The 25451-nt window shown below is 40.2% G+C and overlaps 1 protein-coding gene across 10 annotated transcripts in view; it reads left to right on the forward strand.

Moving 5' to 3' along the window:
- The window catches only part of NT5DC1 (5'-nucleotidase domain containing 1), a 241575-nt gene that overhangs the window by 206718 nt on the left and 9406 nt on the right, over window positions 1–25451 (forward strand). For 8 of the 10 annotated variants that reach the window (XR_006279925.1, XR_006279928.1, XR_006279926.1 and 5 more), the window contains exon 11: window positions 3604–3772. Coding sequence is in view for 5 of the 10 variants with exons in the window: in XM_038394164.2 (XP_038250092.1) it covers window positions 3604–3772 (169 nt within the window). In the remaining 5 variants the exon portion in view is untranslated. Of the gene's footprint in view, window positions 1–3603; window positions 3773–7706; window positions 8122–8152; window positions 8216–25451 lie in introns of those variants that run through there. The other 2 variants (XR_006279929.1, XM_043510863.1) reach the window with 2 other exon arrangements.

The following is a 25451-nucleotide window of genomic DNA, read 5'->3' on the forward strand; positions in this document are numbered from 1 at the left end:
CACAGCCCTGTCTCATGTACTGGAAGGCATTGTACTTTAGGAAGGTACAATCCCTTCCAGAGTTTGGTGCCATATAAGGGGAGCAAACCTAGTGCCTACATTCTGTAAGGGTGTGCAGTGTACAGTGCTTAGCATGGCTAGCTAGCTCCACTGCCAGGTGCTGGTGCTAGTGTGTACTAGCAAGAAGCAATCCTTGTGTTCAGGAGAGTGCAGGGATTGTGATTGTGTCCCACCTGTGCAACAGACACAGCCATGTTGGAGGCTCTTGGGCCTTCCTCCCTTTTGCATTCATGTGGAAGCTTGACAAAATCTACTCGAGCTGGTTGACTTTTTATTTTTATTTTTTTTATTCCTTTTGCCACAAAAATCCTTTTTTATCAGTTTTAATTAATTTTGTTTTTACCTCAGGATTTTCTGTTCATTCAAGATGTAGCTTTCAAATGTTCTTGTTGTTCTTACTGTAGGGTTTACAGGGAATATCAGTAACTTTGCAAAAAAAAAAAAAAGTCTGGGATTGTCTCTGGAGAAAAAGCTGACATTTTTATTCTAGTTATACTGGACCAGAGAGAAATTAAATATGAAGAATGACTCCAATATTTAACCCACAACCTGTTGCTGAAGAGGATTGTAATTAGGCATTGCAGACACCTGTCTCTTCTCTTATCCCATTGCTGCTCTGTGGTCTGGTTTGTTTGAAATGCATTGCTGCCATCACTCTAGTAAAGGATGTGCAGGTGTGTCTATCACAAAAATTACTTCCAGGTCTAGTATTAATGAAAATGTTTGTTGGCAATCCCAAGTAAAAGACTGAAGCACGGAGACTTAACTACTTTCACTCCCTATTGGTGGTCACTCTATGTCAGACTTGCTAAGGTGCACTGGTGATGTGGAATCCTGTCTCTCTGTTGCTTTCTGCTTTCCTGTTCTATAGCTAGAGGATTTCTCTTTCCAGGATTGCCAATCTGGCACTCTTCACAAGCACAAATTATTTTTAAAGTCTTCATGGTTATTGGCTAATAGAAACTTTAGGCGAGTGCAATTTGAATCCATAGCCAAGGAATCTCTATGTGGTTTCAGTAACATGTAAGATCAATAGCATTGACCTTTCCTTAACTGCAGGCTGACTTTCTTCCTAGTCAGATATGAAACTCTGGTAATCACGCATTTGGGAGTGAAATTGGGAGCTTCTTAAGCATACTCACGAGTAACCCTGGTAACTTTTTAAAGGGGTACAACTGAAGGACAAAGTTTGGGAATTCTCAAATTTGAAATCAAGGTTTGGTTTTACAATCAAGGCACCCTTTTCATTTGGAGATTATCGCAATGGGAAAATAATAAAATATGAGGACAGAAAATCCCCTAATACATGGCATGAAGGCAGCTATTTTATTTAACAATTTTTGTTTTGTTTTGTTTTGTTTGTTTTTAGTTCTGTTAAGAAGTTTGGGCTCTAACCCGTAAACCTCGTTCTCTCCCTGTAGAGCAGTACAAGGGAGGAAATTCCAGCTTCAAGATGGAGCAGTTGTCTCATTTGAGGAATGTCAGTGCATTTCCTCAGATTACAATTTAAATTGCTGAGTGAATCTGGCATAAAGATCCACAGAGACAGGAATCTGAACTTATTCCCCTGCCAATAAGTAGGCCCTGACCTGTATACAAAGGCTTGTGTGTGCTTTTTTGAATAATCAGCTGGATAATTGTTATGGCACTCATGTGCTTTTTGCAGCTCTCCTCCAACTGGAAAGTGAATTTTCATTTGATAGATAATCTAAATTGAACTCTAAATTGCCCTTAAAGATTTTCTTGGAAAGGTATTATTTGTGTACAAAGCAAGCCAAAATAGCTGTCTTAATGAGTGAACAAAAAAAGAGCTCAGCTCCTGGGTGACATGCTGTACTTGAAAACTAAAGTTGTTAGCTATCTCAGCCTGTTCTCAGTACTGGAGAGAAACAAATATCTAGAGCTGAACATGCCAATCAAACTCATTTTTTTCCTGCAAAATAGATGCTCCTAGAGAAAGTAGCACCAAGAAGTGCTAAAAAATTATCCTGGTTTGCTGAGTCAGTTCAAGCTGTTGAATCAATAGATTTATATTGGTCAAAGATTGTAGGCATCTATTGGTATGTCTACATTCAGTTAGACAACCTCAGCTGGCCTGTGCCAGCTGACTCAGGCTCGTTCCGGCTCAGGCTGGAGCCCAGGCTCTAGGACCCTGCAAAGTGGGAGGTCCCAGAGCTCAGGCTGTAGCCTGAGCCCAAATGTCTACACTGCTGTTAAACAGCCCCTCAGCTTGAGCCTTACATATCTGTGTCAGCTGGCACAGGCCAGCTGTGGGTGTCTAATCACAGTGTAGATATATCCTGAGTCTGTATTCTGTTGTGGTTTCAATGTGTATTGTCAAATTTCTCTTTCTCATGGTTAGTTGCAATGGGAGATTAACAGGGGTCGTGACATAAATGTATCTGATATGACTCCTATTGTGATCAACAGTTATTCCAACATGTTCTAAAGATTGTAAGAAAGCATTTGAGTGGAAAACGAGGTGCAAAAGTTTACAAATCTGGAGGCTTATGGAGGGTTGTCTGCTGTTCTCTGCTATGACGATCTGAAATTATACTTTGCGCACAAATGGCATTTGCAGATTTTCTGTAGTATGGTTTGCAGTTTTGCTTATCTTTTTGCAGAGGCCTGCTGGAGCTTTTTCTGACTGCTGTGAATAGTATATAGCAGCTCTAAAGATGGATTGCAGAGTAACAATAACAACAATAAAATCAGAAAAAATGCTTTGCCCAACACTGTTTCTTTAATACATGTTAAGTCTTTAAGATGTTGTGTTTGTATATAAAAAGATCTTCACTTTTTGCGTGGGGACCTAAATAATAATTCCCAAGAGTAGAGAAGGATGCTGAATCTTAGACAAACAAAGTAATATTTTCCCTATGACAGGTTTCAGAGTAGCAGCCGTGTTAGTCTGTATTCGCAAAAAGAAAAGGAGTACTTGTGGCACCTTAGAGACTAACAAATTTATTAGAGCATAAGCTTTCATGAGCTACAGCTCACTTCATTGGATGCATTTGCATCCAAATGCATCTGATGAAGTGAGCTGTAGCTCACGAAAGCTTATGCTCTAATAAATTTGTTAGTCTCTAAGGTGCCACAAGTACTCCTTTTCATTTTCACTATGGTTACTCTGACATTCAGCATACACTCTCTCCTAAAGGTGTGAAAAGGCAGAATGGTAGCTGAGGTTACAGCCTCATGCATCACGATGTCTCAGGTCCTCCAGCAAAGAGAGGGAAGTGAGGTATTCATATTACCTTAGATGGAAAAATAAATTGAAGAAAACTATGTTTAAAGCAGACTTTATATGTCATAGAGAACCAGTTAAGAGAAAAACTGAAAGGTTTTGATGTTTTTTCCCAGTTTGCTTTTTCAGTCATGTTGCTTATAAGAAATAATAGTTTTATTAAGGAAACAGTGGATAGCTTCAGAACTTAAAATAATGTTTGTGGGCTAAATAGAGAAGGAAGATACAGTATTGACTAATTATAATGATTGAGTTTATGTTGGGGTTTCTAATTTTATTTATTTATTTTATTTCAGGGACATCACCCAAAAGCTCCTTATTCAGTATCTAAACAGTGGGGTTCTTTCTTTGTGGACTGCATCTCAGGATTGGAAAGTGCAGAGGAAACCTTAACTGACACATGGTCTTGCAAATGTATCAGTGCTTATAGCACTATTGCAATTCCAAGTATTGAAGTAATAGCAGGTAAGGAAGACTGTTCTTATTAGTGAATATGTAAAGTGTCCAGAAGTAATGCTTTCGCATTGTAGATACTACCTTGAGAGAAAATCTATTTTCAAAACTCATCAAAACTAATTTTTCTGATAACACTCAACAGTAAACTGCCAGTCACTATTAATTATTTTGATGGTTATTCTCATAATAGTTGTAGGCTGGACAAGTTTGGTTTTCATGAGTGCCTTAAATATTCAGACTTCTATCTGATTCTCTTTGGTTTGACAACGGGGCTGGAAATTTACCAAAAGGTTTCTTCTACTTCTTGGTCTTTGCCTGGTCTTTCTCACAGAATTTTGCTACTTTTGCATTGAATGAGTGCTATGATTAATTCCAAAAGTGTACCATTTACCAGCCTCTTGGTTCAGTGTTGAGTCTATTTCCTGCATAAAATGAAAGAATAACTAGTCTGAGAAAGAATTCCAGAGTTGCCAAACAAAGTTAGTTCTACAGCCATTGCCGGCATATAGGCTGAATTACTGCTCACACTTACAAAGGGCGATAATGTTTAGGAATCAGCTAAAGATACCACTGAATAATTCTATTCTGTGCCACTATATTCTGAGAATGCAGCTACATTATAAGGATATCACAAAACAATTAGCCTAATATAATGTAACTTAATTATATTCTATCCTTTGCTGCATGGCAAAGTTTCTATCATTTCACAGATAAGTGGCCCATTTACCTCTAGCCATGAAAAGAACTAGGGGAAGAGAAACCTCTGTGAAGTTCCCCTCACAGAGTTTTCCCTGATTCATTCTGGTGGGTAGGATTTGTGTACCCTTTGACAGCATTTTTGCCTTTGGGTGCCATGGGTTCACGGGAAAACTGCAGGGTCGGCCCTGTTTTGGGGCTACTTCCCCCACTCCAGTTCCCTGAAAACACAGCTCTTTTTCCTGGGCTGGCAAAGTCTTGAAGGGAGATTTCCCACTTCAGATGGTGGGGGACAGCACAAAGGTTAAGGCTGCTTTCCAGGTTTTAGAGGGCAGTGACACTGACTCTCCCTCTCCTAGTCCTTCTCCAGCTGTGGATTCTAAACAGTGCAGAGGGCTCTCCATGGTGTCTGGATCCTGGCCACGTGAGGAGGAAAGATTGTGTGTCATGGAGCGTTCCCTCTGTGGGATAAATGTTAGGGGAATGACGGCTCTGGAGGCTAAGATGTAACCCATGCACATAAGCTAAGGGAAAGATCAGAAACAACATTTTTAAACTTGTAACTGTGTACATTATAGTAGAGGATAAGTAGAACTGTATAAGAACTTTATACACTTCTTCAAAGAGTTTTTAAAAGGTCCATTCATTATTTGATGTTGAGGAGGTCCTGACCCCACTGCAGTGCCTTGTCTGACTGGCTTTATGACAAGCTGTGTAAGTCTTGTTTGTCCTGGCTGGCCTAACCTTGATTTTTTGGCAAAGATTGTAAGTTCTGGCTTTGCTGCATTTGTTTTGAAATAGCTAGCTAGACAACATTCACAACCAGCTGTACGAGGTTGATGTGCTCTGGAGTGCTTTCTTTTTCCCCTCAGGTATTCTAAGTGCCAACAGTATGCTTGGTTCTGTCATGTCACAAACACATCGGCCATGCCTGAAGGACATTATCATTTGAAAGCAAAGATCTGACAGAAATGTTCAGGGAAATCCAAAGAATCACTCTGTCACAGGCTGGCTGGCCTTTAAGGGTTCAGCCTGTGACAGATCAGCTACCCTCCCTCACCCGCCAGCTGATTCTAATCGGCATGAGATCATGTGGCTCAACTTGGATATCAGACCCAGCTGCTGGGGAGAGCTGGAGATTTCCATAAAGAGCAAGGGGAGCTTAGCTGAGTCAGGAGTCCCAGAAGAGAGGAGATGGGGAGTTTCTTCTCTCTGAGAAGCAGCCTGAGGGAAGGCTGAGAAGCAGAAAGGAGAGAAGAGCAGAGAGGCTGCAGCTCTATTGAGCTGCAGCCTGCCTGAACTCCTATGGGAGGGGTATTTCAGGAGTCGGGCTAAGAGGGTGTTGAATTGTGGTGTAGACGTTCGAGCTTGAGCTGGACCCACGCTCTGGGACCTGCTCCCCTCACAGGGTCCCAGAGCCCAGGCTCCAGCACAAGCCCAAACATCTACACCTCAGTTAAACAGTCCCTTAGCCTGAGCTCGAGTCAGCTCACACAGGCCAGCTGCAGGAGTTTAATCACAATAGGCATACCTAAGACCCTGCAAGGGGAGAAGGTCTCAGAGTCCAGGCTCCAACCTGAGCCTGAACATCTGTGCTGCAATTTTATAGCCCCACTGCCAGAGCCCCGCAAGCCCAAGTCAGCTGACCTGGGCTCTGAGACTTGGTATCCTGTGGTTTTTACCGTGGTATAGACACACCCATTGACTCAGTAGCATTTACCCTCAGTTTCCCCAGCTGTAAAGAAGGAATTGCTAGGTATTTTTATTATGTATAAATAAAATGTTACTTAAAACATTTCCTTCCAGATTCAGATACTTCCCATCCTCGTTTCCTCTCCCTTCAACTCTCCCCTTTTTTCAGACTAGCTTTTTAAGATGTTAACTTTAATTAATCAAATTAACTTTTGGGTTTTTTTCATTCTGTCTCCAGCCATTTGTACCAGCTTCAATGTGGAGCATCTTTGGTTGCTCCTCCAATCATCTGGCTGAAAATGACAGCAGATAATAATATGAACATCCCATTCTCTTCAGCGATAATCTGGATTGCTCATTGATTAAAAAAGAAAATATTCTCTGCCTTTGAATTTTAGCTGATACGATCATTGCCTCTTAAAATAGGACACCTGTCTTATTATTCCTTAATCATAAAACAAAGAACACTTTGCCTATTGTTAGACAAAAAGGACAAAAAAATATCGTATTATGTGGTGATCCCTATGTATCTACTTCAATTTGCAATGAACTTAAATAAAACTGTGAAAGGCCAAATAAGAGTTATTTTAAGATATTATCATCTTGACTTTTAAGCATTTTTAAAGAAGTCTTAACTAAATAGGCGAGTAGCATTCTGAATTGTACCTTTGATAAAGTAAAGGGGATCTGAGATCAAAAATAAATATATTTATATAGCAGCTCAGATCAAAGGGGTTGAAATCACTTCTATGAGCTAATTCTCACTTGCTTCCCTAGTAGGTTGGGAAGTATTCTGAAGATGTGGAAACTGAATCACACAGAGGTTAAGTGACTTGCCTGTGATCTCACAGAAAGTGAGAGGCTGGGAAAAGAATAGGAGCTGGATGCCTTGACTTGCAGTCAAGTCCCTTAACCAGGAGGCCAACTCTCCAGTCAGTGCTCTGTCTTTGTGTCTTTCCTCAATTTCAATCTCCCTCAGTTTCTGTTCACATTCTCCAAATAGAAGAATGGTGCAGGCCATATTTTCAAAAGCAGCCTCCAGAATTATATGTACAGTTTTGCATACCAGTTTGTACATACAGATTAGAGGGTTTGCATGTCTGAGGTTTTGCATAAACCTGGGTGTGTAAAATATCACCTCCTTTTTCAGAGGCTGTGTTTCAGTCATTTAGAAAATATGGCTCTCACATCCTGTGTGGTGTGAGGGGTCTCTCATTCACACTTTTTGCTGTTGACTTTTGATTGTTACCCATTGTTACCCATTATCCATTTAAATATATACATGTCCTGTTCATGTATTCACCTGTTGCTATTCCATCAACAATAGCCGGTATGATATATGGAAGATATCAGATCTAAACAATATATTACTTTCAAGCAAAGTATTTTCTTATTTCAAAAAGCCACTACATGCCAAACCATTAATTGTGCCAATGCCACTGTTTTTAAGTTGATCAGGAGACAAATATTTTTCTTGGTCCCAAAGTCTACAGCAGTGTGTTAAACTGTCATGATTTCATTGTGAATCTCCCTATATTTGATGGTTTTCTTATAGCCCCAGCTCCTGGAATCCTGTGATTATATAAGAGTCTGAGACTGAGTTCACTCACTCACTCTTTTTAAAAAATTTCTAGCTCTCATGGTTGCAGAGAAAAGCTTGAAAATGTGAAACCTAAAGGCCCCAAGCCCAGAAGCCAAATAAAAAGAATTGAACATTTATTAGTTTTTACAAAATCTTAGAATTTAGGCCAATCTCAAGATTTTGGGGCCTGTCTCATAACTTTTGAATGTTTGAGGTTGGGAGTACTGCTACAGACAAGGAACAAGAGAGTGAGCCACCTGGAAGCTTTAAAATAGGTGTGGTTTAAAGAAAAATTAGTGGAAAATCTAGATATTTTCTGGGTGTAACCTTTATTTTACCTTGTATAGCTGTTCTTTTAAAATGCAAACATTATTTTATATTCAGACACACATTTCAAATCCATTCTTATTTGAGTTTAGGAGGATAATGCATATGTTTGGAAATCTAACAAACCATCTAAAATCCAGTCATGCTGTGCCCATGTAAGTGCATAAGTATTCCTTCATGTCTTATCATTATTGCAATTAACTGATGGAAGAGCACGATCACAGTCAGTGGCATAATTTGTCAAAGCCATCTCTTTAAAGATGCCGAAGGGTGTATAATCTGTCTCCCAAAATATGCAAGAGGTCTGGGGGGGGGTCATTCTGCTTATTGTATAAATGTGATGATAAAATTACCACTGAACTCTGTCAAAGAAGCTCATGTTTCTGCTTAGAGTTGCAAATTATGGGTGCGATAGGAAACGGAAGACAGATGTGCCTGCTATAATAGAACTATTCTAAATTGCACCTCATACATCTGCACAATTCTATATTTTACACCAAAAAGTAACCATCCCACGTCCCTCCTTCAGAAAATATTTAATAGCTGAGTACCCTAGAGAGATATTGTATTGCTCAGAAGTCATTAATTTTACCATTTATTTACTGGTGTACTCAGAAATTTATCATGAATAATTAAGACTAAATTACAGTTAAACAGATAAACAAAGTACATATTATGAGGCATTCATTCTATGTTTTTCAATTAAATTTCTTCACTTAAGGTCCATTGAAATTAATGGGAGACTTTCCAGTGCCTGCAGTGGGGTTACAATCCTGTACTTGCTCAGCTACTACAATGTGAAGGCTCTGTAAATACTTAGGTAAATAAATTGCTCATTCATTGGCAGAATCCATTAATCTGAAGTGTATCCCAGTCATTAGTGCAGATTAGTGAGGTTCAGCTGTATATTTTTTAGTCTCCAAGTACAAAGATAGAATGCTTCTCTACAGTATTGACTTGTACCTAACTTTAAAAAAAGGTTGCACAAATTTAGACCTTTCTTATGTTTGAATGCTACAGTAGTAGTTTCCATGGAAAATCCTGAAAGATTATTTTTTATAATGGAAGCACTGAGAGAAGAAAGGCTTTTTAACATAAATTACATGATATGCTTAGTGAACAGGATCATTTCACATTTCTGATGTTTCTGTGGGGGTTTTCCTACAAGTGGATACATTGGCATCAAAGAGAAATTGCTGCAGAGAGGATGAGTGTTTTAAATATATTGCCAGTATCTTGCTCTGAAGCATTGTTTGCATGCATCTGAACTGAAAAACATCAGTTGTGATGTATAGCTGTTTTGAATTGGCAGGAATCTAGTTGTAGTCTTGATTTGAGAGATGTAAAGAGTGCCAAAACTGAAGATTACTATTTAAAAGAAAATAAATGTGTTTCCACAAATGAAAATTAGTGCTGAAAACCACAAGAAACTGCTTTTTGATAAAAGCAAATGTACATTAAAACTGGCTTGTAAAGAGTCTTTGGGTCACCTTATTAAAGAAAATTGTTGAGCTAGTGGTATGATTCTTTGAGAATTACTTTGAACATAAACAGTAGGTTTCCTTTTGTTTGTATTATGATTTATTAAATCTTTTTGGCCCCATATAGATGTATTGACTTCTGCCCCTGGAGGTCTTGTCAAATCATGCATAACCCTAAAGATTACTTCCTCACCAATGACTGACAGAAATGTTCCTGCAATCTTTCTCCTGCACTGTGACATGTCAAAGTATAGCTATCTCTAAAATATAAAAGGGGTAAACTTATGGGCAAATCATTAAGGAGGGAGAAGCATTCAGTCATTTCCACTTTAATGTTATCCTTCAACTCAGACAGTATAATTTCATTTTCAGGCTGTAATTGGGTCCTAACTGGATCCCAGAGCTGTATGATAGTGCATATCCTTTTAACCAGACTTGAAGAATTGTTTTTCTCAGTATCCTAAAATGTTACTGGGAATGGTTACAGCCTTTATCCTGTCCTATCATAGAACATACATACTGTGGGTTGGTGTGCAGCCCACCCCTCTTTGATTAACAAGATAACGCAAAACAAATCCAGGACAAAGCTTCTCCCAGTCATGGCTCTTGTCTAGGATTTCTCCCTTTATGGCTTCTCAGTCCCAACCTAGCAGTCTATTCCTACTTCTCTTATATCCAGGATAGCATTAATGAACCACATCTGCCCCCATCAGTGAATAAGAATCAATCCGCATTCACCTGCAGTGTCCCAACTCCTGCTGACAGGGTCTGCCATTCTGTTACAATTTCTTTCTACAATCAAGTCTTCACTGCAGACTTAACTCATGCTCAGTTACAGTTTTTCTCCTTAACATGCACTGTGTTCACACATCCACAGCTTCTATCAATGCCGCAAGGCAAGGCAGCCACCACTCCCTGAGCTGAAGGGAAGAATCCAAGGTACCTTTTAACATGTATTGATACTCTGAGGTAACTGCAATAAAATATGCAGTCACAGCAATCTAGGTGTTATGGTACTCCAGTTCTTTCCCACAAGCCCCCTGGACATTCATTCCTGTATACCACTTTGCCATCTACTTGTGCTCCGGCCCTTGAACAGAAGTTGACTATCAATCTGCATCCGCACAGCATCCTACCTGAAGTTTACAGATTGTCTGCTTGCAGTTTCTCCAGCTTCATCCATCTCCAGCATTTGATACAGCAGGACAAAGTCCACTAACAATCCCATGGAAGAGTGAAACTCTTACTTATGCCAGGTTATAGTCTTTTGTAGCAGGGGGTTATAATCTTTTGTAGCATTCGTATGTCAGTCAGGGGTGTATTGAGGTGTGCTGGCAAAAGGTCCAAGCATAGATGCAGTTCTACTGACAAACAGTGCATTTGCTGGTATAGGTTATTTTCTGTGGGGGTGGGCTGAAATAATCTATATCACTCTTTGCTGGTATGAGTTGGAAAACCATACTAGGAGTGCTGTGCCAGTGTAGTGTTCTTGCAAAGCCTCCCAAGTGTAGACCTGGCCTTAGGTTTCAAACTTGCAACTTCATTTTCCCCCACTTTCTCGATGCTCAGACACTGCTTTCCTGACTGCAGTTGAGTTTTTAGTGTGTGCCATTAAAACCTTGTTAGGCAGTTCTATAGACTGACTCATTCAAGCATTTAAAGCCATATAAAGATAGAAAAATGCAAGATTTTAAAAGAACTTTCCTCTCTCCATGCTTTTTTTTATGATGCAGATCATTAAGAGAATGTTATTTTATCATTTTCGTTTGACTCATTTTATTCTATATTTAGTTATTTTACTTAATTTCAATTCCTCTTTTCATTGGTATATATCCCAAACAAGAAATTTACTGAAGAAATTTCTCTCTTAACTAAACCTCCTCATTTGCACAGAATTTGAATTACATAGGAGATGGAAAGTGTGAGGGAGAATGTTCCTTTTGGACCGGCCTGCTCCTTGGCCATTCCATCTTTTTCCCCACAGTACATCTTTGAAGAGAAAAACAGAAGCTATATATGGTGGACAGGGCATTCTGCTTAGCTGTCTGTCTTATTTCCATATCCCATCACGAGGCCATTTCCATGTTTTGTTGTTCCATGTCAAAAGGAGACATCCAAACCAAAACATGGTATCATGTTCAGGCTGGACTCACCCAGGGTGCTTTGAATGCAGAAGGTACCCTGTCCTGACTGATAAATAGTCTGTATTTTTGCCTGGCTGGTATACATTTTAATAATCTCCTGACACTTGACTGCACTCCCATGCAATTCTACCTTTCTGCTGCTGGCTGGTCATTGTCTTCTCTTTGAAGTGTGAGAACCTAGCATACTACTGTACTATGGATTGTGGAGCATCCAATAGCCAAAACATGTCTAGCATCAGCATTTCAAAGAGGAGCAGCAGACAACTAGGCATATTTGGGACTAGCATTGGGATACTTGCCCTAAATAGGGAACACACCAGCAGATGCAATTGCATGAGAAACATACCTGCACCCAGGACCAGAACTTAAGTGGGGAAAATAAGGCTGAACGCTTGCCTGCTCAAATTAGAGGAGACAAAATGGGGGTGTCTGCCTGGGATGGAAAGGTGAGTAAATGGGTGTCTAAATTGTGGAGTCTGCATTGGGGAAGTGCATAGTTAGGGTTCTGGAGAAGAATGTCTCTTCTGTGAGAAGGGTGGTTGCAGATAATTGCAATGGGAAGCAGGCATTTCTGCTATCACCTGTGTTTTAAGCATACCATCCTGCTCTCTGTCCAAGCCAGGTAACTTCAGGCAGTGTTTCAAATATTTCCATTGTGTTCAGCAAATTTGGGAGTAATGGTCTAGTAGGTAATGAGACTCATGTGACCTGTTTGATTTCCACCTCAGCTATAGACTTTCTAGTGTGACTTAGGGCAGGTCTACACTAGAAGCACTACATCGGCACAGCTACATAAATGCAACTGCACCGCTATCGTGCGTCTGGTGGAGACGCTGTATGCTGTTGGGAAAGCGCTCTCCCATCGGCATAATTTCTCCGCCTCCATGAGAGGCGGAAGCTATGTTGGCGGGAGAGCATCTCCTGCTGACATAGCACTGGTGTGGACAGCACTTAGGTCACTGTAATTTGCATTGCTCGGGGGAGAGTGTCTTTTTCACACCCCTGAGCGATGTAAGTTAGATAGACTTCAGTGGTAGTGTGGACCTGCCTTTGGACTCAGATTTTTAAAGGTATTTAGGCAGTGTTGGAATACCTAACTGATTTAGGAACCTACATCTAATTTTCAAAAGGGATTTAGGCACTTAGGATCTGGGCCTTAACCTACTCTGGGCCTTATTTCCCCATCTGTAAAATGGGGATAACAGCACTTCTGTACGTAATAGGGATGTTGAGGATAAAATCCATTACTTATTGTGAGACATTCAGATACTGAGGTGATGAGAGCCATATAAGTAGCACAGAGAGATATCTTTCAAAGGATACTTACACATTGATTATGAAAATCCACAGTGATATTTTCTAGCCTGCATACCGCTTTAGGGAGGATGACAAAACATTTCTTTCTTCAATTTCTTTGTGTTTTGATTCATTAAAAAATTAGGAAGTACTTCGTTTGCACCTGGCATGTTTTTCCTTAACTGCTAGGAAGCTTGATTTGCTTTCCCGCCTTGTCCTCTCTCCCCCTCCTTTTTTACTTTTCAATATAAAGGTGTGTATGCAGCACTGGTGACTGTCATAGCTGATAGACAGTCACTCTTGCTGACTTCAGTGTTTCAGAAGCTTTGTTTTAACAGGGCAGACACCTGATCTCCTGTTTAGAAAATCAGCACTGGAACCCGCTGATGAAAAATAATTGACATCAGATAAATCCATTTCTGGTTTTGCTTTTTGCCACTGGAATGCTACAGTTCTGTGAATGTCATGAATCAGAAGTAGCTCCTCTAATTCGTGGAAGTGAAGACGTTTGCTGTTTGAAAAGACCCATCAATGCTATATTTTACATGTAGAAAGACTACTTCCAGTAGAGAGAGAAGGCGGGTGAAGTAATATCTTTTATTGGACCAATTTTGTTGGTTCAAAAAAAGCTATTACTTCACCCACCTTGTCTCTAATATCCTGGGATCAACACAGCTACAGCAACACTGCATACAGCTCCCAGTAGATCATTTGGAAGTTCCCTCATTCTGCAATGACAGTTCAGCTAAGCATGAGAGTTCTTATTCCAGTAAACACCGTTTACTACTTTTGTCTTCGAAACTCATTTTTATTTAAAAATGGAATATTTTCCATCTTTTTCTTCAATGACTTTTAAATCTAAGCAAAGGTGGCACTATTTTGGCACAGATTGTCAGCTGTTGTAAACTTTCATCATAGCTCCATTAGAACTATGACCCTTTACATCATCTGAGGATTTGTCCCTATTTGTATAATACTATCACCTGGAGATAAAAACCTTACGGTATGGGTAAATGATTTCAGGACTTGCCACTATTCAGCATTTTGATTAACCTTTCTAAGTCCTTCCTGAGTGATTGCCTCTTTTAATAATTTCCTGTGTATGTTAGAGTGACAGGATTTTTAGTTTTTTCAAAATAAAGTCCACAGTTACAGGGTACTTTGGAGTAGCTATATAGTTGATGGGGATTTCTATGTAATAATCTGGAGGATATTTTTGGATGGAGTTACAAATTCCCCCTGCTGTTGACTATTTAATATTGCGACAGTTTTGTTTGCCCTATTGACTGGAATGGCATTGACCTCAGAAAAGGAAAGGAGAAGGAAGTTCTGTTTTCTTCACTTCTTCCTATTCCCCATCAGGAACGCTGCTGTAGTATCAGGGTTAAAAAATGTTGGCTTTGCTTATATGGGGCAATAGTGCAAAATGATGCATAACTTTCCTCTGTATACTTCAGAAGAAGTCTGTTTTTGTCTCGGACTGAGTTTTTTTATTGGAAAAATACCTTCCCATCTGCAGAGCTTATTTAAGATTATTTTGGTTTAATATACCAGGTTGTTCCAAGGAACTCTCAGAAAGGATTGAGACTTAATACTTAAGTTTACCCAAGCAGGCCTTGTGTCTAGATTAGGTTATAATTGTCTTCTATGCATTTACTTGAATCTTTTACTAATCACTCAGAATAATACTCATTCGTTCTCTGTGGATATGGGGTTGCAACTCCAACAACTTTAAAAAATAAATAAACAGCCTGTGACTCTGATCTGACTGGTTTGTAAGATGTACTGGCACACAGTGACTGATAAGGATTCAGAGATCACTATCAACCTCTTAATAAACTTTTTTCCTGGTGACACAATTGAAGAAAATTGTTGATGCTCGCAACCCAATGGATCTAGGAATGAGGGGTTCAGGGTGTGGGAGGGAGCTCAGGGCTGGGGCAGAGGGTTGGGGTGTGGGAGGGGGTCAGGGCTCTGGGCTTGGGGGTGCAGGCTCTGGGCAGGGGCCGGGGATGAGGGGTTTGGGGTGCAGGAAGGGCTTCTGGGTTGGGGAAGCTCAGGGCTGGGGTTGGGGTGTGGGCTCTGGGCTGGGGGTGCGGGATCTGAGCTGGGGCCAAGAATGAAGGGCTTGGGTGCAGGAGGGGTCTCCTGGTTCGGGGGAGCTCAGAGCTGGGGCAGGGGATTGGGACACGGGTTTGGGGCATGGGCTTACCTCGGGCGGCTCCTTGTCAAGGGTGCAGTGGGGGTGCAGAGGCAGGTTTTGTGCCTCTCCTGGCACTGCGGACCACACACCCACAAGTGCACCCTTCTCCCCCCAGTTCCCATTGGCCGGTTCCCAGGAACTGGCCAATGGGAGTGCGGAGCCAGTGCTCGGGGCAGGGGCAGCATGCGGAGCCCCATGGCCCTCCTGTCTAGAAGCCGGACCCGCTGCTGGCCACTTCCAGGGTGCAGCAAGGTGTTGGAAAAGGTAACCACTAGCCTGCCGTAGGTGGGAGCACCGCCGACGGGACTTTTAACATCCCAGTTGGCGGTGCTGACCAGAGCAAGGCAACCCAGTGCTTTACATGCCACGACCTAGTACTGGGTCGCGACCCACGGTTTGAAAAACACTGATCTAAAATATGTTAGCAGCGGAGCCTAGGCACTGTCATGAACCTTTCCATCTTAATAAGTGGAATTTCACTTATAGTGATCACAATTCAAAACTTCATCATTACCATGGCATTTGCAGTACTATTACTATGATACTCCATGTTCTCTAAGTAAACTAAGTATGAGAATGCAGAAATGACTGGGTGAGGTTCTGTGGCCTGTGTTATTCAGGAGGTCAGACTAGGTTATCATAATTTGACCTTAAAATGTGTGAATGCTGCCATTAGTTAGTTAGTTGGTTCATGGTAATGATCAAGTTGCAACAGTTACTTACAGAATAAGCAGTGTTCTTCACAGTTCACTTGCACTTTGCACTTACTACAGCTGATTTGGGAGTAAAGAAGAGAGACATATCGAGTCATGATAAAATATCTTCTCTTGGTTTGCCCAGAAATGTATCCCCTTTTCTCAATTAAGCAAACATAATGAGATGAAAGAGAATTTCATTAGCTCAACCCTCGTCTGGATAAATAATAAAATGAAAGTAAATTGCAGTCCAGTTCCTAGTTCACATTGCACAAACCACCGTCACAATTGGCACTAACTGGCATCCTTTGGGCAATCTAAGCTGAAAGGACAAAAAATTAGTCTCTGCAGGATTTACTTCTTACTGATTGGTTTCAGAGTAGAGTTTCAGAGTAGCAGTCATGTTAGTCTGTATTCGCAAAAAAGAAAAGGAGTACTTGTGGCACCTTAGAGATTATGTTTCTCCCCTTTTGTGAGATATAGTGAAATAAAATACAACTCCTTTTCTTTCTTACTGACCATTAACCTCAGGAGGAACATGAGGGATGGAGATGATGTGATTTTCCCAGTGCCATCCAGCAAGTGGGTGGGTGGCAGTCAGAAACTGAAGCCAGATTTCCTGTCTCTCTCTCTCTTCCATAATGCAAAAGTAGTGCTGATTTTAAATAATAAATAAATATAGGAATTAAGTCACCCTGGCTGTTACCATCCCTTTTATATCTTACTTTTACCCCTTGTAAAATAATGGAACAAATAATATGAGAAAAATTAGTAGATATCTAGAGGGTAATGCACACATGAACAATGAGCATCTCATCAGACAAACCTGGTGACCTATGAAAATATAGTTGGCATCTATAAGTGTACAAAATAGGTAGAGCGAGGGGGGATGGCTTTTTTTAAAAATAGAAATGCAAAATTCATCGACCAAAGAAATCCAGTCAATGTAATAGATTTAGACTGTAGTAAATTATTTTATCCTGTGTCCTGTGAAATCTTGTTTAAAAATAAATTGCAGTTGCTCTGGATAGCAATAGCAGCATGTGGATTGGGATTCATTGTGGGAGCTGTCAGCTGGGATACTGCAGGGATTGGTGCTAGGTTTGGTCTTATTTGATAGCTTCATTAATAAAGTGAATAAACAGCACACAAATGAAATTCTCAAATAATGCTAAGATGGAAGAGTTGCAAACACCAGTCAGGAAGCAGCTCTGATGCAAAGGGACATAAAAAATTGGAAACATCAGCAAAAAAATTATGAAATGAGTTTTAATTGAAAAAATGGCAACTAATTCAAATTTGGGGAAAATAATCTGCAATATATATATATATATATATATACTCAATGGGAGAAAAATGTTGAGAGACACATGGATAGTAATGACCAGTTTGTAGTATTACATGGCTACAAAAAGTCCATTTAAATTTTGGGCTCTGCACATGAACACATGATGTCATGGTACAAGGTGATATAATAATAACCACTCTCAGTATGGTCCTGGTGTTACAACACACGGAATGCTGCATTTGGTTTTGGATACATTACAAGAAAGATATTTATTCCGTTGGAGAGAGAGTTCAGAGAAGAGCCGATGGTAATGGGAAGTGGAGAAGACTGATTTATGAAAAAAAAAGTTTAAAAAGCTAAATATGTATAATTTGGCTAAAAGAGTTTGTGTATTTGGTATTTTCCCCCAAAGGTGTAGACATCACTGAGGATGAGAAATTATTTAGTGTGGTACACAAATGTATACTGGCCTAGTTTTATGAAAAATAATTGAATAGCTGGAAAAACTTCTGATTTATGATAGATACACTGTAAAGCTGTAGCATAGTCTTCCAAGGAAAGAAGTGGAAAATCTATTACTTGGGAATTTCAAAACTACAAAATGTTACAGAACAAATTGTAGATTGCAGTGGCAGGGAGATTAACTGTATAGTGAATAGGTCTTTTTCTACGCCCAATACCTGTGTATCAGGACAGGGTTGAGACATGTAGGCAGGGCAATATGTAGAAAGATTCACTCTCGCTGCCCAATCTATGGAGAAATCTGTTTTTTAGAGAAAAAGTAGATTTTACTTTGTAAAACACTCAATCCAGGCCTTTTTCACAAATACATAATTTATCCAAACAAGGAAATACTAAAATATTGCATAATGGGGTGGGGGGGAGAGGAAGAAGTGGCAGGAATAGAACTGCAAGTTCCCTCCTGTTTTTGCTATACATAAATTGATTGTTTTTATACTAGTGGTAATGGGTAAGACTATCCCATTTATGCATAGTATAACTTTCATTAACACAAAGGGCTATAAGAAAAGGAGTACTTGTGGCACCTTAGAGACTAACAAATTTATTTGAGCATAAGCTTTCGTGAGCTACAGCTCACTTCATCGGATGTATTTGGTGGAAAATACAGTGGGGAGATTTATATACAGACACAGAGAACATGAAACAACGGGTTTTACCATACACACTGTAAGGAGAGTGATACTTAAGATGAGCCATCACCAGCAGCAGGGGGGGGGAAAGGAGGAAAACCTTTCATGGTGACCCATTGTTTCATGTTCTCTGTGTGTGTATATAAATCTCCCCACTGTATTTTCCACCAAATGCATCCAATGAAGTGAGCTGTAGCTCATGAAAGCTTATGCTCTAATAAATTTGTTAGTCTCTAAGATGCCACAAGTACTCCTTTTCTTTTTGCGAATACAGACTAACACGTCTGCTACTCTGAAACCTGTCATTATACAAAGGGCTTTGTTTTCAAATGTGGGTACCTTTTTTTCACCTCCAAAAATTTACTTTCCATCTGTTGCCCAGGCAAAACCTATATTTGCATGAACGAATGAGTTTTTGAATGTGCAGAATAGATTATCCTGTGGGTTAGTACTTTATGCTTAGTGCAAGCAAATGTTCATTTTCATACACAAAAATAAGTTTTACACATGCAAGGGGTGCATGAACAAATATTACTGGTGCCATGTAGGTGACCTCATGTGAGAAGTTGGTCCAGTGATTGTGTGAGCAGTAGATTGACAACCCTATCCTTAACTCCTAGCCTTTTCACAAAATACATTGTTTTGTGTATGGCATGCATGATGTCACATTGTTGCAAGCCATTATACATCTTGTTACCTTTTGAAGAAGTTTTTGTGTTCAGTGTTTATTTCTAAAAACTCATTTATCAACAAATCTCAGCAAAGTTATAAGGTTTAGCCTGCTGATAAAAAAAATTTCGTGCCATAAACAATCCCCCTCACACACACACACACACACACGTTGCTCCTTTTCAATTTTTCTCTTGGGAGAAAGAAAAGGAGTACTTGTGGCACCTTAGAGACTAACAATATGTTGGTCAGAGGTGTGTTGGAAATATTCCTGAGTCAGAGACGTCGAAAATAGGATTCTAGGTCACCACAGAACTGTATCATGTTCGTGGGGGTGGAGGGGCAAAAGGAGAGGCCCCGAGATAGGACAGATTCTTCTGCTGGGCTAAGAGTATAGTTGGATAGATTAACAATATTGCTGGGTGGGTTACGGGAACCACTGTTGTGGCCCCTTGTGGCATGTAGTAGTTTCGAGAGTTTAGTGTCCTTTTTCTTTTGTAGAGAAGCAAAGGGTGTATTGTAGAAGGCTTGTCTAGTTTTTGTAAAGTCCAGCCACGAGGTGCCACAAGTACTCCTTTTCTTTTTGCGAATACAGACTAACACGGCTGCTAATCTGAAACCTCTCTTGGGAGAGACTCAAAGTTGACAGCCCAAGTGAAGGAGATAAAGGAGCAAAGGGTACATGTGTCAAAAAATTCTCTATAATCCTTCATTTCTAGTAGATTATAAAGATGCTGAGAAATTCCTGCTTTTTGTTTTTGTTTTTTGACTTGTTGTTATTTTGGAAGCTGTCAAAAGTAGAGCCAAGAGGCAGTAATTTAATCTGGGCCATCAGAAGACTAGAAATTCAATCCATCTGTCCTTCAGCTGTTCTCAGGGCTGGCTCTAGAGATTTGTTGCCTCAAACAAAGTGGGAAAATATATGTCCCTGAGTGTCCACAGTTACTCATACAATAAAACAGTCACTATGGAATTCATTCTTAATAGTTTCCCTTCTCTTCTCCCCCGTACTCTCTGCTATATTTGTACTACAGTGTGTGTTGTTGTTTGTCTTCATTTTCGTTCTCTCTGGTTTTGTCAGCTTATGTCCTTTCCTATAGTTATCTGTGGGTCTGGGAGCTGCTTACCCGAGACAGCTATTTGTCCTGTTTAGTATTGGCTCGCTTATGATTGGTAAGGGCCCTACTGGGTCAGACCAAGGGTCCATCTAGCCCAATATCCTGTCTTCCAACTTCCAACCTCAGCCCACTTAGTGCCATGGCAAACACACCATTAAATATCATTTTTATCTCTTATTAAAGATACAGAAAAATAAGGGGGAAAACAGTTAAAACGTGAAATGTAAAGTATTAAGTAAGGCTTTCATTTCAACACCATTCCTTGTTCCCTCTCCTGTAGCTGGAGTGAGTTTTTAGAAGGAACTTCCCCCTGTTCTCTCCCCCATATTTGACAGTCTCTTTGATAGTAGTAAAGATGGTAATAACTGTTCTTTTGGGGAAAAGAGAAGAAGTTAGTTGAGATGGGCTGGAGCTATAATTGTTGCTATTGGTAAAGTCCAATCCTATTTCCTAAAAGACAAGACAAAAACATACACACACAATGGGAAAGAAAAGAACAGCAAAGAGAGAATATGCAGCCTCTGTCTCTAGTCTTGATTTTCACTTGAAGCCTGGAAAAACACATGCACAGCATACAGTCTTATTAGCTACTCTGAAATTTGTACCAGCATCGATCTGTTTAGGGCATTACATTTCAATGCTTTTCTGATCTCAGGCTTTCAGTAGTGTTGCAAAATATACAGTCTTGGCAGCCTAATCCAGACTCTTATAGAAAGGCAAATAGGAGAGGGATAGGAAAAAAAAGAAATAAGGTGAGGAAGAAAATGGACACATGGCAGGAGTGGAAGGGAAACAAAGTTTCACATCCCAGGTAACGTTTGGGATTTAGCCAAAGCCAGTGGAGGTGGCAGTGTCATCTGAGTCCCTCTCTCCGGCCCCGTCTGGTCAGTACATCTCTCAGGATTATAACAGTGAAGGTCCAAGGCCCCAGGAGAAGGTGGGGGTAGCAGCCATGATGATGAGACTTGCTCCTTCCCCTTCTCTTGTCTTTCAGTCAGCCAGAGCACCCCTGTGCTTTGCCTCCACCTGTCCTTATTTCCCCATTCCCAAAGTGTCTTTTTAAGGACCGCAAAAGGAAGTGATGAGTAGACTAGCCCGCTTCATCACTATTTTGTCCATCAATTAGATGTCATTTCCGACACACTGATTTTGAGTCACTGATTTCTGGTCCTACACTTCTCTTGTTTACTAGGCATGATTTTAACACAGTCCTTGAATTATATCAGTAGGCTTTTTTGTTTGGATTAAGCTAGTCTTTTTGTCTCCCTTTTGCACCTTTTCTCCACATTCATTGTTATAGGTTATTGTGACATTTTATGAACTTCAACTCACTTTTCACAGTTGAGCTCACAATTAGGGTAAATTTGAAGACCCAGTTATTACACTAGCCCCCTGATTCTGGAATTTACTCCCTCCTCTGGTCTGGGATAGCTCACTATAGTCTACAAAAAAAAATCCCACCTTTTCACCTGAGTTCTTTTGGAAGAGGGGGGTTAAAGTTTGTGGGGCCGTGTCAGGGCTTTATTTCATTATGTATTTATTCATGTGTTTCTCTGATTATAATCTCTGTGATTTATAAGGGCATTCATTTGTAATTGTTTATTTATTATAAATTGGATTTTGGCCAAAATGTTCAAACCTGACTGCCAGAAGTAAGACTCCTAAAATTCCATAGTTAGGCACCTAAATATACATTTGGCCTTATTTTCAGAATTTCTAAGCATCTACAAATCCCACTGAAGCCAGTAGGAGCTGCAGAAACTCAATATCGTTGAAATTCATGTCATTTATATTTAGAAACCTAAATATGGATTGAGGAGCCTAACTTTAGGCATCCCGATTTGAAATTTTTGACCACATGTATTTGTAAATGAATTTGTCTAGAATTTAAGCTAGGCACAAAAATAAAATAAATCTTATTTAATCAGGAAAAGAGAAGACTGAGGGGGGACATCATAACAGTCTTTAAGTACGTAAATGGTTGTTATAAAGACGAAGGTGATAAATTGTTCTCCTTATCCACTGAGGACAGGACAAGAAGCAATGGACTTAAATTGCAGTAGGAAAATTTAGATTAGTCATTAGGAAAAACTTGCTTACTGTCAGGGTAGTTAAACACTAGAATAAATTATCTACGGAGGTTGTGGAATCTCAATCATTGGAGGTTTTCAAGAGCAGGTTAAGCAAACACCTGTCAGTGACTATCTAGGTAATACTCAGCCCTGCAGGGGACAGGACTAGATGACCTATTGAGGACCTTTCTGGTCCTACATTTCTGTGATTCTATGAAACTGGCAAAATTAGATAGCAGCTGTGGCACTGCCCCTGTGATATGTCTTAAGAGCAAATAATTAAGCAATCAATTTGAAAACACCTAGAAGATAATAAGGTGATAAATAACAGCATGGATTTGTCAAGAACAAATTGTGTCAAACCAACCCAATAGCTTTCTTTGATAGGGTAACAAGCCTTGTGGATGGGGGGGGGGGGAAAGTAGATGTGGTATATCTTGACTTTAGTAAGGCTTTTGATACTGTCTCATGTGACCTTCTCATAAACAAGCTAGGGAAATACAACCTAGATGGAGCTACTATAAGGTGGGTGCAAAACTAGTTGGAAAATCGTTCCCAAAAAGTAGTTATCAGTGGTTCACAGTCATGCTGGAAGGGCATAACGAGTGGGGTCCTGCCGGGATTGGTTCTGGTCCAGTTATTTTCAATATCTTCATCACTGATTTAGATAATGGCATAGAGCTTGTACCGATTTGTTTACCTGCCGTGTCCGCTGGTTCGGCCGATCGCGGATCCCACTGGCCGCGGTTCGCCGCTCCAGGCCAATGGGGCTGCGGGAAACAGCGTAGGCCAAGGGACGTGCTGGCGGACCTTCCCGCAGCCCCCATTGGCCTGGAACGGCAAACAGCGGCCAGTAGGAGCCATGATCGGCTGAACCTGCGGACGCGGCAGGTAAACAAACTGGTCCAGCCCACCAGGGGCTTTCCCTGAACAAGCAGTGGACCGGCTTTGAGAACCACTGGTCTAGATAATACTTAGTCCTGCCATGAGTGCAGGGGACTGGACTAGATGACCTCCCTAGGTCCCTTCCAGCTCTATGATTCTATGAGAGCTACATCTTGTGTTACCAAGCCATGTTACAAGGGTAGTTTCACAGCTGGAAGGAAAACAGGCCAATGAAAATGAAGGCAAACTAAAAAAAAGAATACACTATAGTAAACAAGGAATGCAGAGGAAAAAGGGACAGAAGAGAAAGACACAGGGAATGGGTATCTCAATGATTGATTGGTTGATTAGATGATTGATTGTATCTGTTAAAGACATCCAGGGTGATAGAGGGAATAATTTTTGATTAAATTAATTGTAAATACAAAAAGTAAATATATGGCACAGCAAACAGTTTAGGGACAGGAAGCAAGTACCATTATATCCATCTGTAGGGTGAACACAGAAAGACAGAATTAAATACCTGAGTTGGAATTGGGCCAGGATACCAGAGCCTGAAAAAATAAAAACAACTCTATCATCCGGTATGAAATAAAGACTGGAACATAAAGAAAATCCCATCCACCCTTTGTAACTCCCTCCCCAACCTAAACAAGAGTACACCAGGTTTGTTTGCCTCTGCACATTTGGATGACACATGTCGTCCACTCTGACTGCTCTGGTCCTAGGAGCAACAGGATGTTGAAATGTGTACGAATTCTGCTTTCCAAAAGCAGGATTGTTGTCAGTGTCGGCAGCCCCAGTCAGAAAGTATGGAGGGATGGTATGGCATGTATTGCAAATTAAGGCAACGGTTGGACCTAATTATTTAATCCTTGACAAAGCATTCCTTTATAATTAAAGGCACAAAATGTATTTAATACTTATTATTACTGTAAATACTTTCCCCTTTCTGGAGGAAATCTTGACTGAAGTATCTTGTCATCATGACTGTTCCATCAAAACAACAAAGCTGTTAGTAATATAGTTTAATTATAATTCAATCTCATCTTAAAATCTATATTTCTTTTCTGCTTTACCTGTGCTCCTTTTTTTCTCCTTCTGCTACTGCTTTTATAATTCTCTGTTATTTTCTATAATTGTTTTCTTTTATTTATATGGTTTAACTGTAACTCCAGTATATAATTCTGAACCTGAATTTTGTGGTATGTGTGCAATAAAGATCTCTGTAAAGTTAATTATTCTTCAGTAAAATATTTATAAAAAGTTTACTTTTCTAGACATCTGTTACACATACTAGATCAATATCTACCTTCACTGACTCTTTTGTATTCTCTGCTTGAGTACATGGGTTGTCAGTGAAGGCAGAATTTGGTCTTATGCTCTCAAAATGTGGGGTACTACTATGTTTCCACTATGTAACCTAATACATATGATTTTATTAATAGTTTCTAGAATGGCTTAAAATACTAATGTGTTAATTTTACCCGTGGTTGAGTATAATCTTAAAGCTGTAGCTCTGAATCTGGTTATAGATGCAGATAGGTGCCTAGTGGGATTTTCAAATGCACATTGGCACTCTACCACACTCCAGAATAAGACTTGTCAGTCTTGTAACTCAACAGTTCAGAGATAAGCTTAACTGGTAACTCTTTTCCTTACCAGCCAATACACTGAAGAGCTAAAATTTAGCTGTATTTTTTTTTAATTTTGAATGGTAGGAAAGCACCATTTTTTTTGTTAATAGAAGTGGACATCGTACCCTTTCCTATTTATTTTCCTGTTTCTAATTAAATATGAACACCGCTGAGAAGGACTTAGCTAGCAGTAGGGTTAAATAGCAAGGATGCACAAAAGAGAGCTTTTACACATTAGAGAGAGATTTTCATTATTCAACATTCTTCATACAATAAGAATGATGATTAACCCCTTCCCAGTCAGAAATTCAGATTCCTAGGAAGCCCTGATAGAAATGAAAGTTTTATTAAATCAGACTGAAAGAATATCTAAGGTCAAGGCTGCTGTGGGAGAGGAGGAGGAGAATGATGAGGGGGCAGGGCAAAAGGGGCAGTTTGCCCTTGTCCTCCCCCCCCCCCAAGAGGGCCCCCAAAATGATGAAAGGTAGGAGCTGGATCAGGGATACCACTCCCACTAACAGTGGGACCAGAGCTCCAGGAGAGGCAGGACCAGGTGTGGCCTCCCAGATGTCCGCAGGGCAGCTTTCCCCCATTCCCGCAGGGAAGGTAGCAACCCCACAGGCCTGGGCCCTCCCCTCTTTTTAAACTCTTTTGTCTCAATGGTAATAGTTTTTGGAAGGGTGAGGGCCTCAATTTAAGATTTTGCCAAGGGACCCCAAAACCTCTGTGCAACCCCATCTAAGTTTGGGTGC

Source organism: Dermochelys coriacea, chromosome 3 (genome assembly GCF_009764565.3).
Source record: "Dermochelys coriacea isolate rDerCor1 chromosome 3, rDerCor1.pri.v4, whole genome shotgun sequence".
NCBI lineage: Eukaryota > Metazoa > Chordata > Testudines > Dermochelyidae > Dermochelys > Dermochelys coriacea.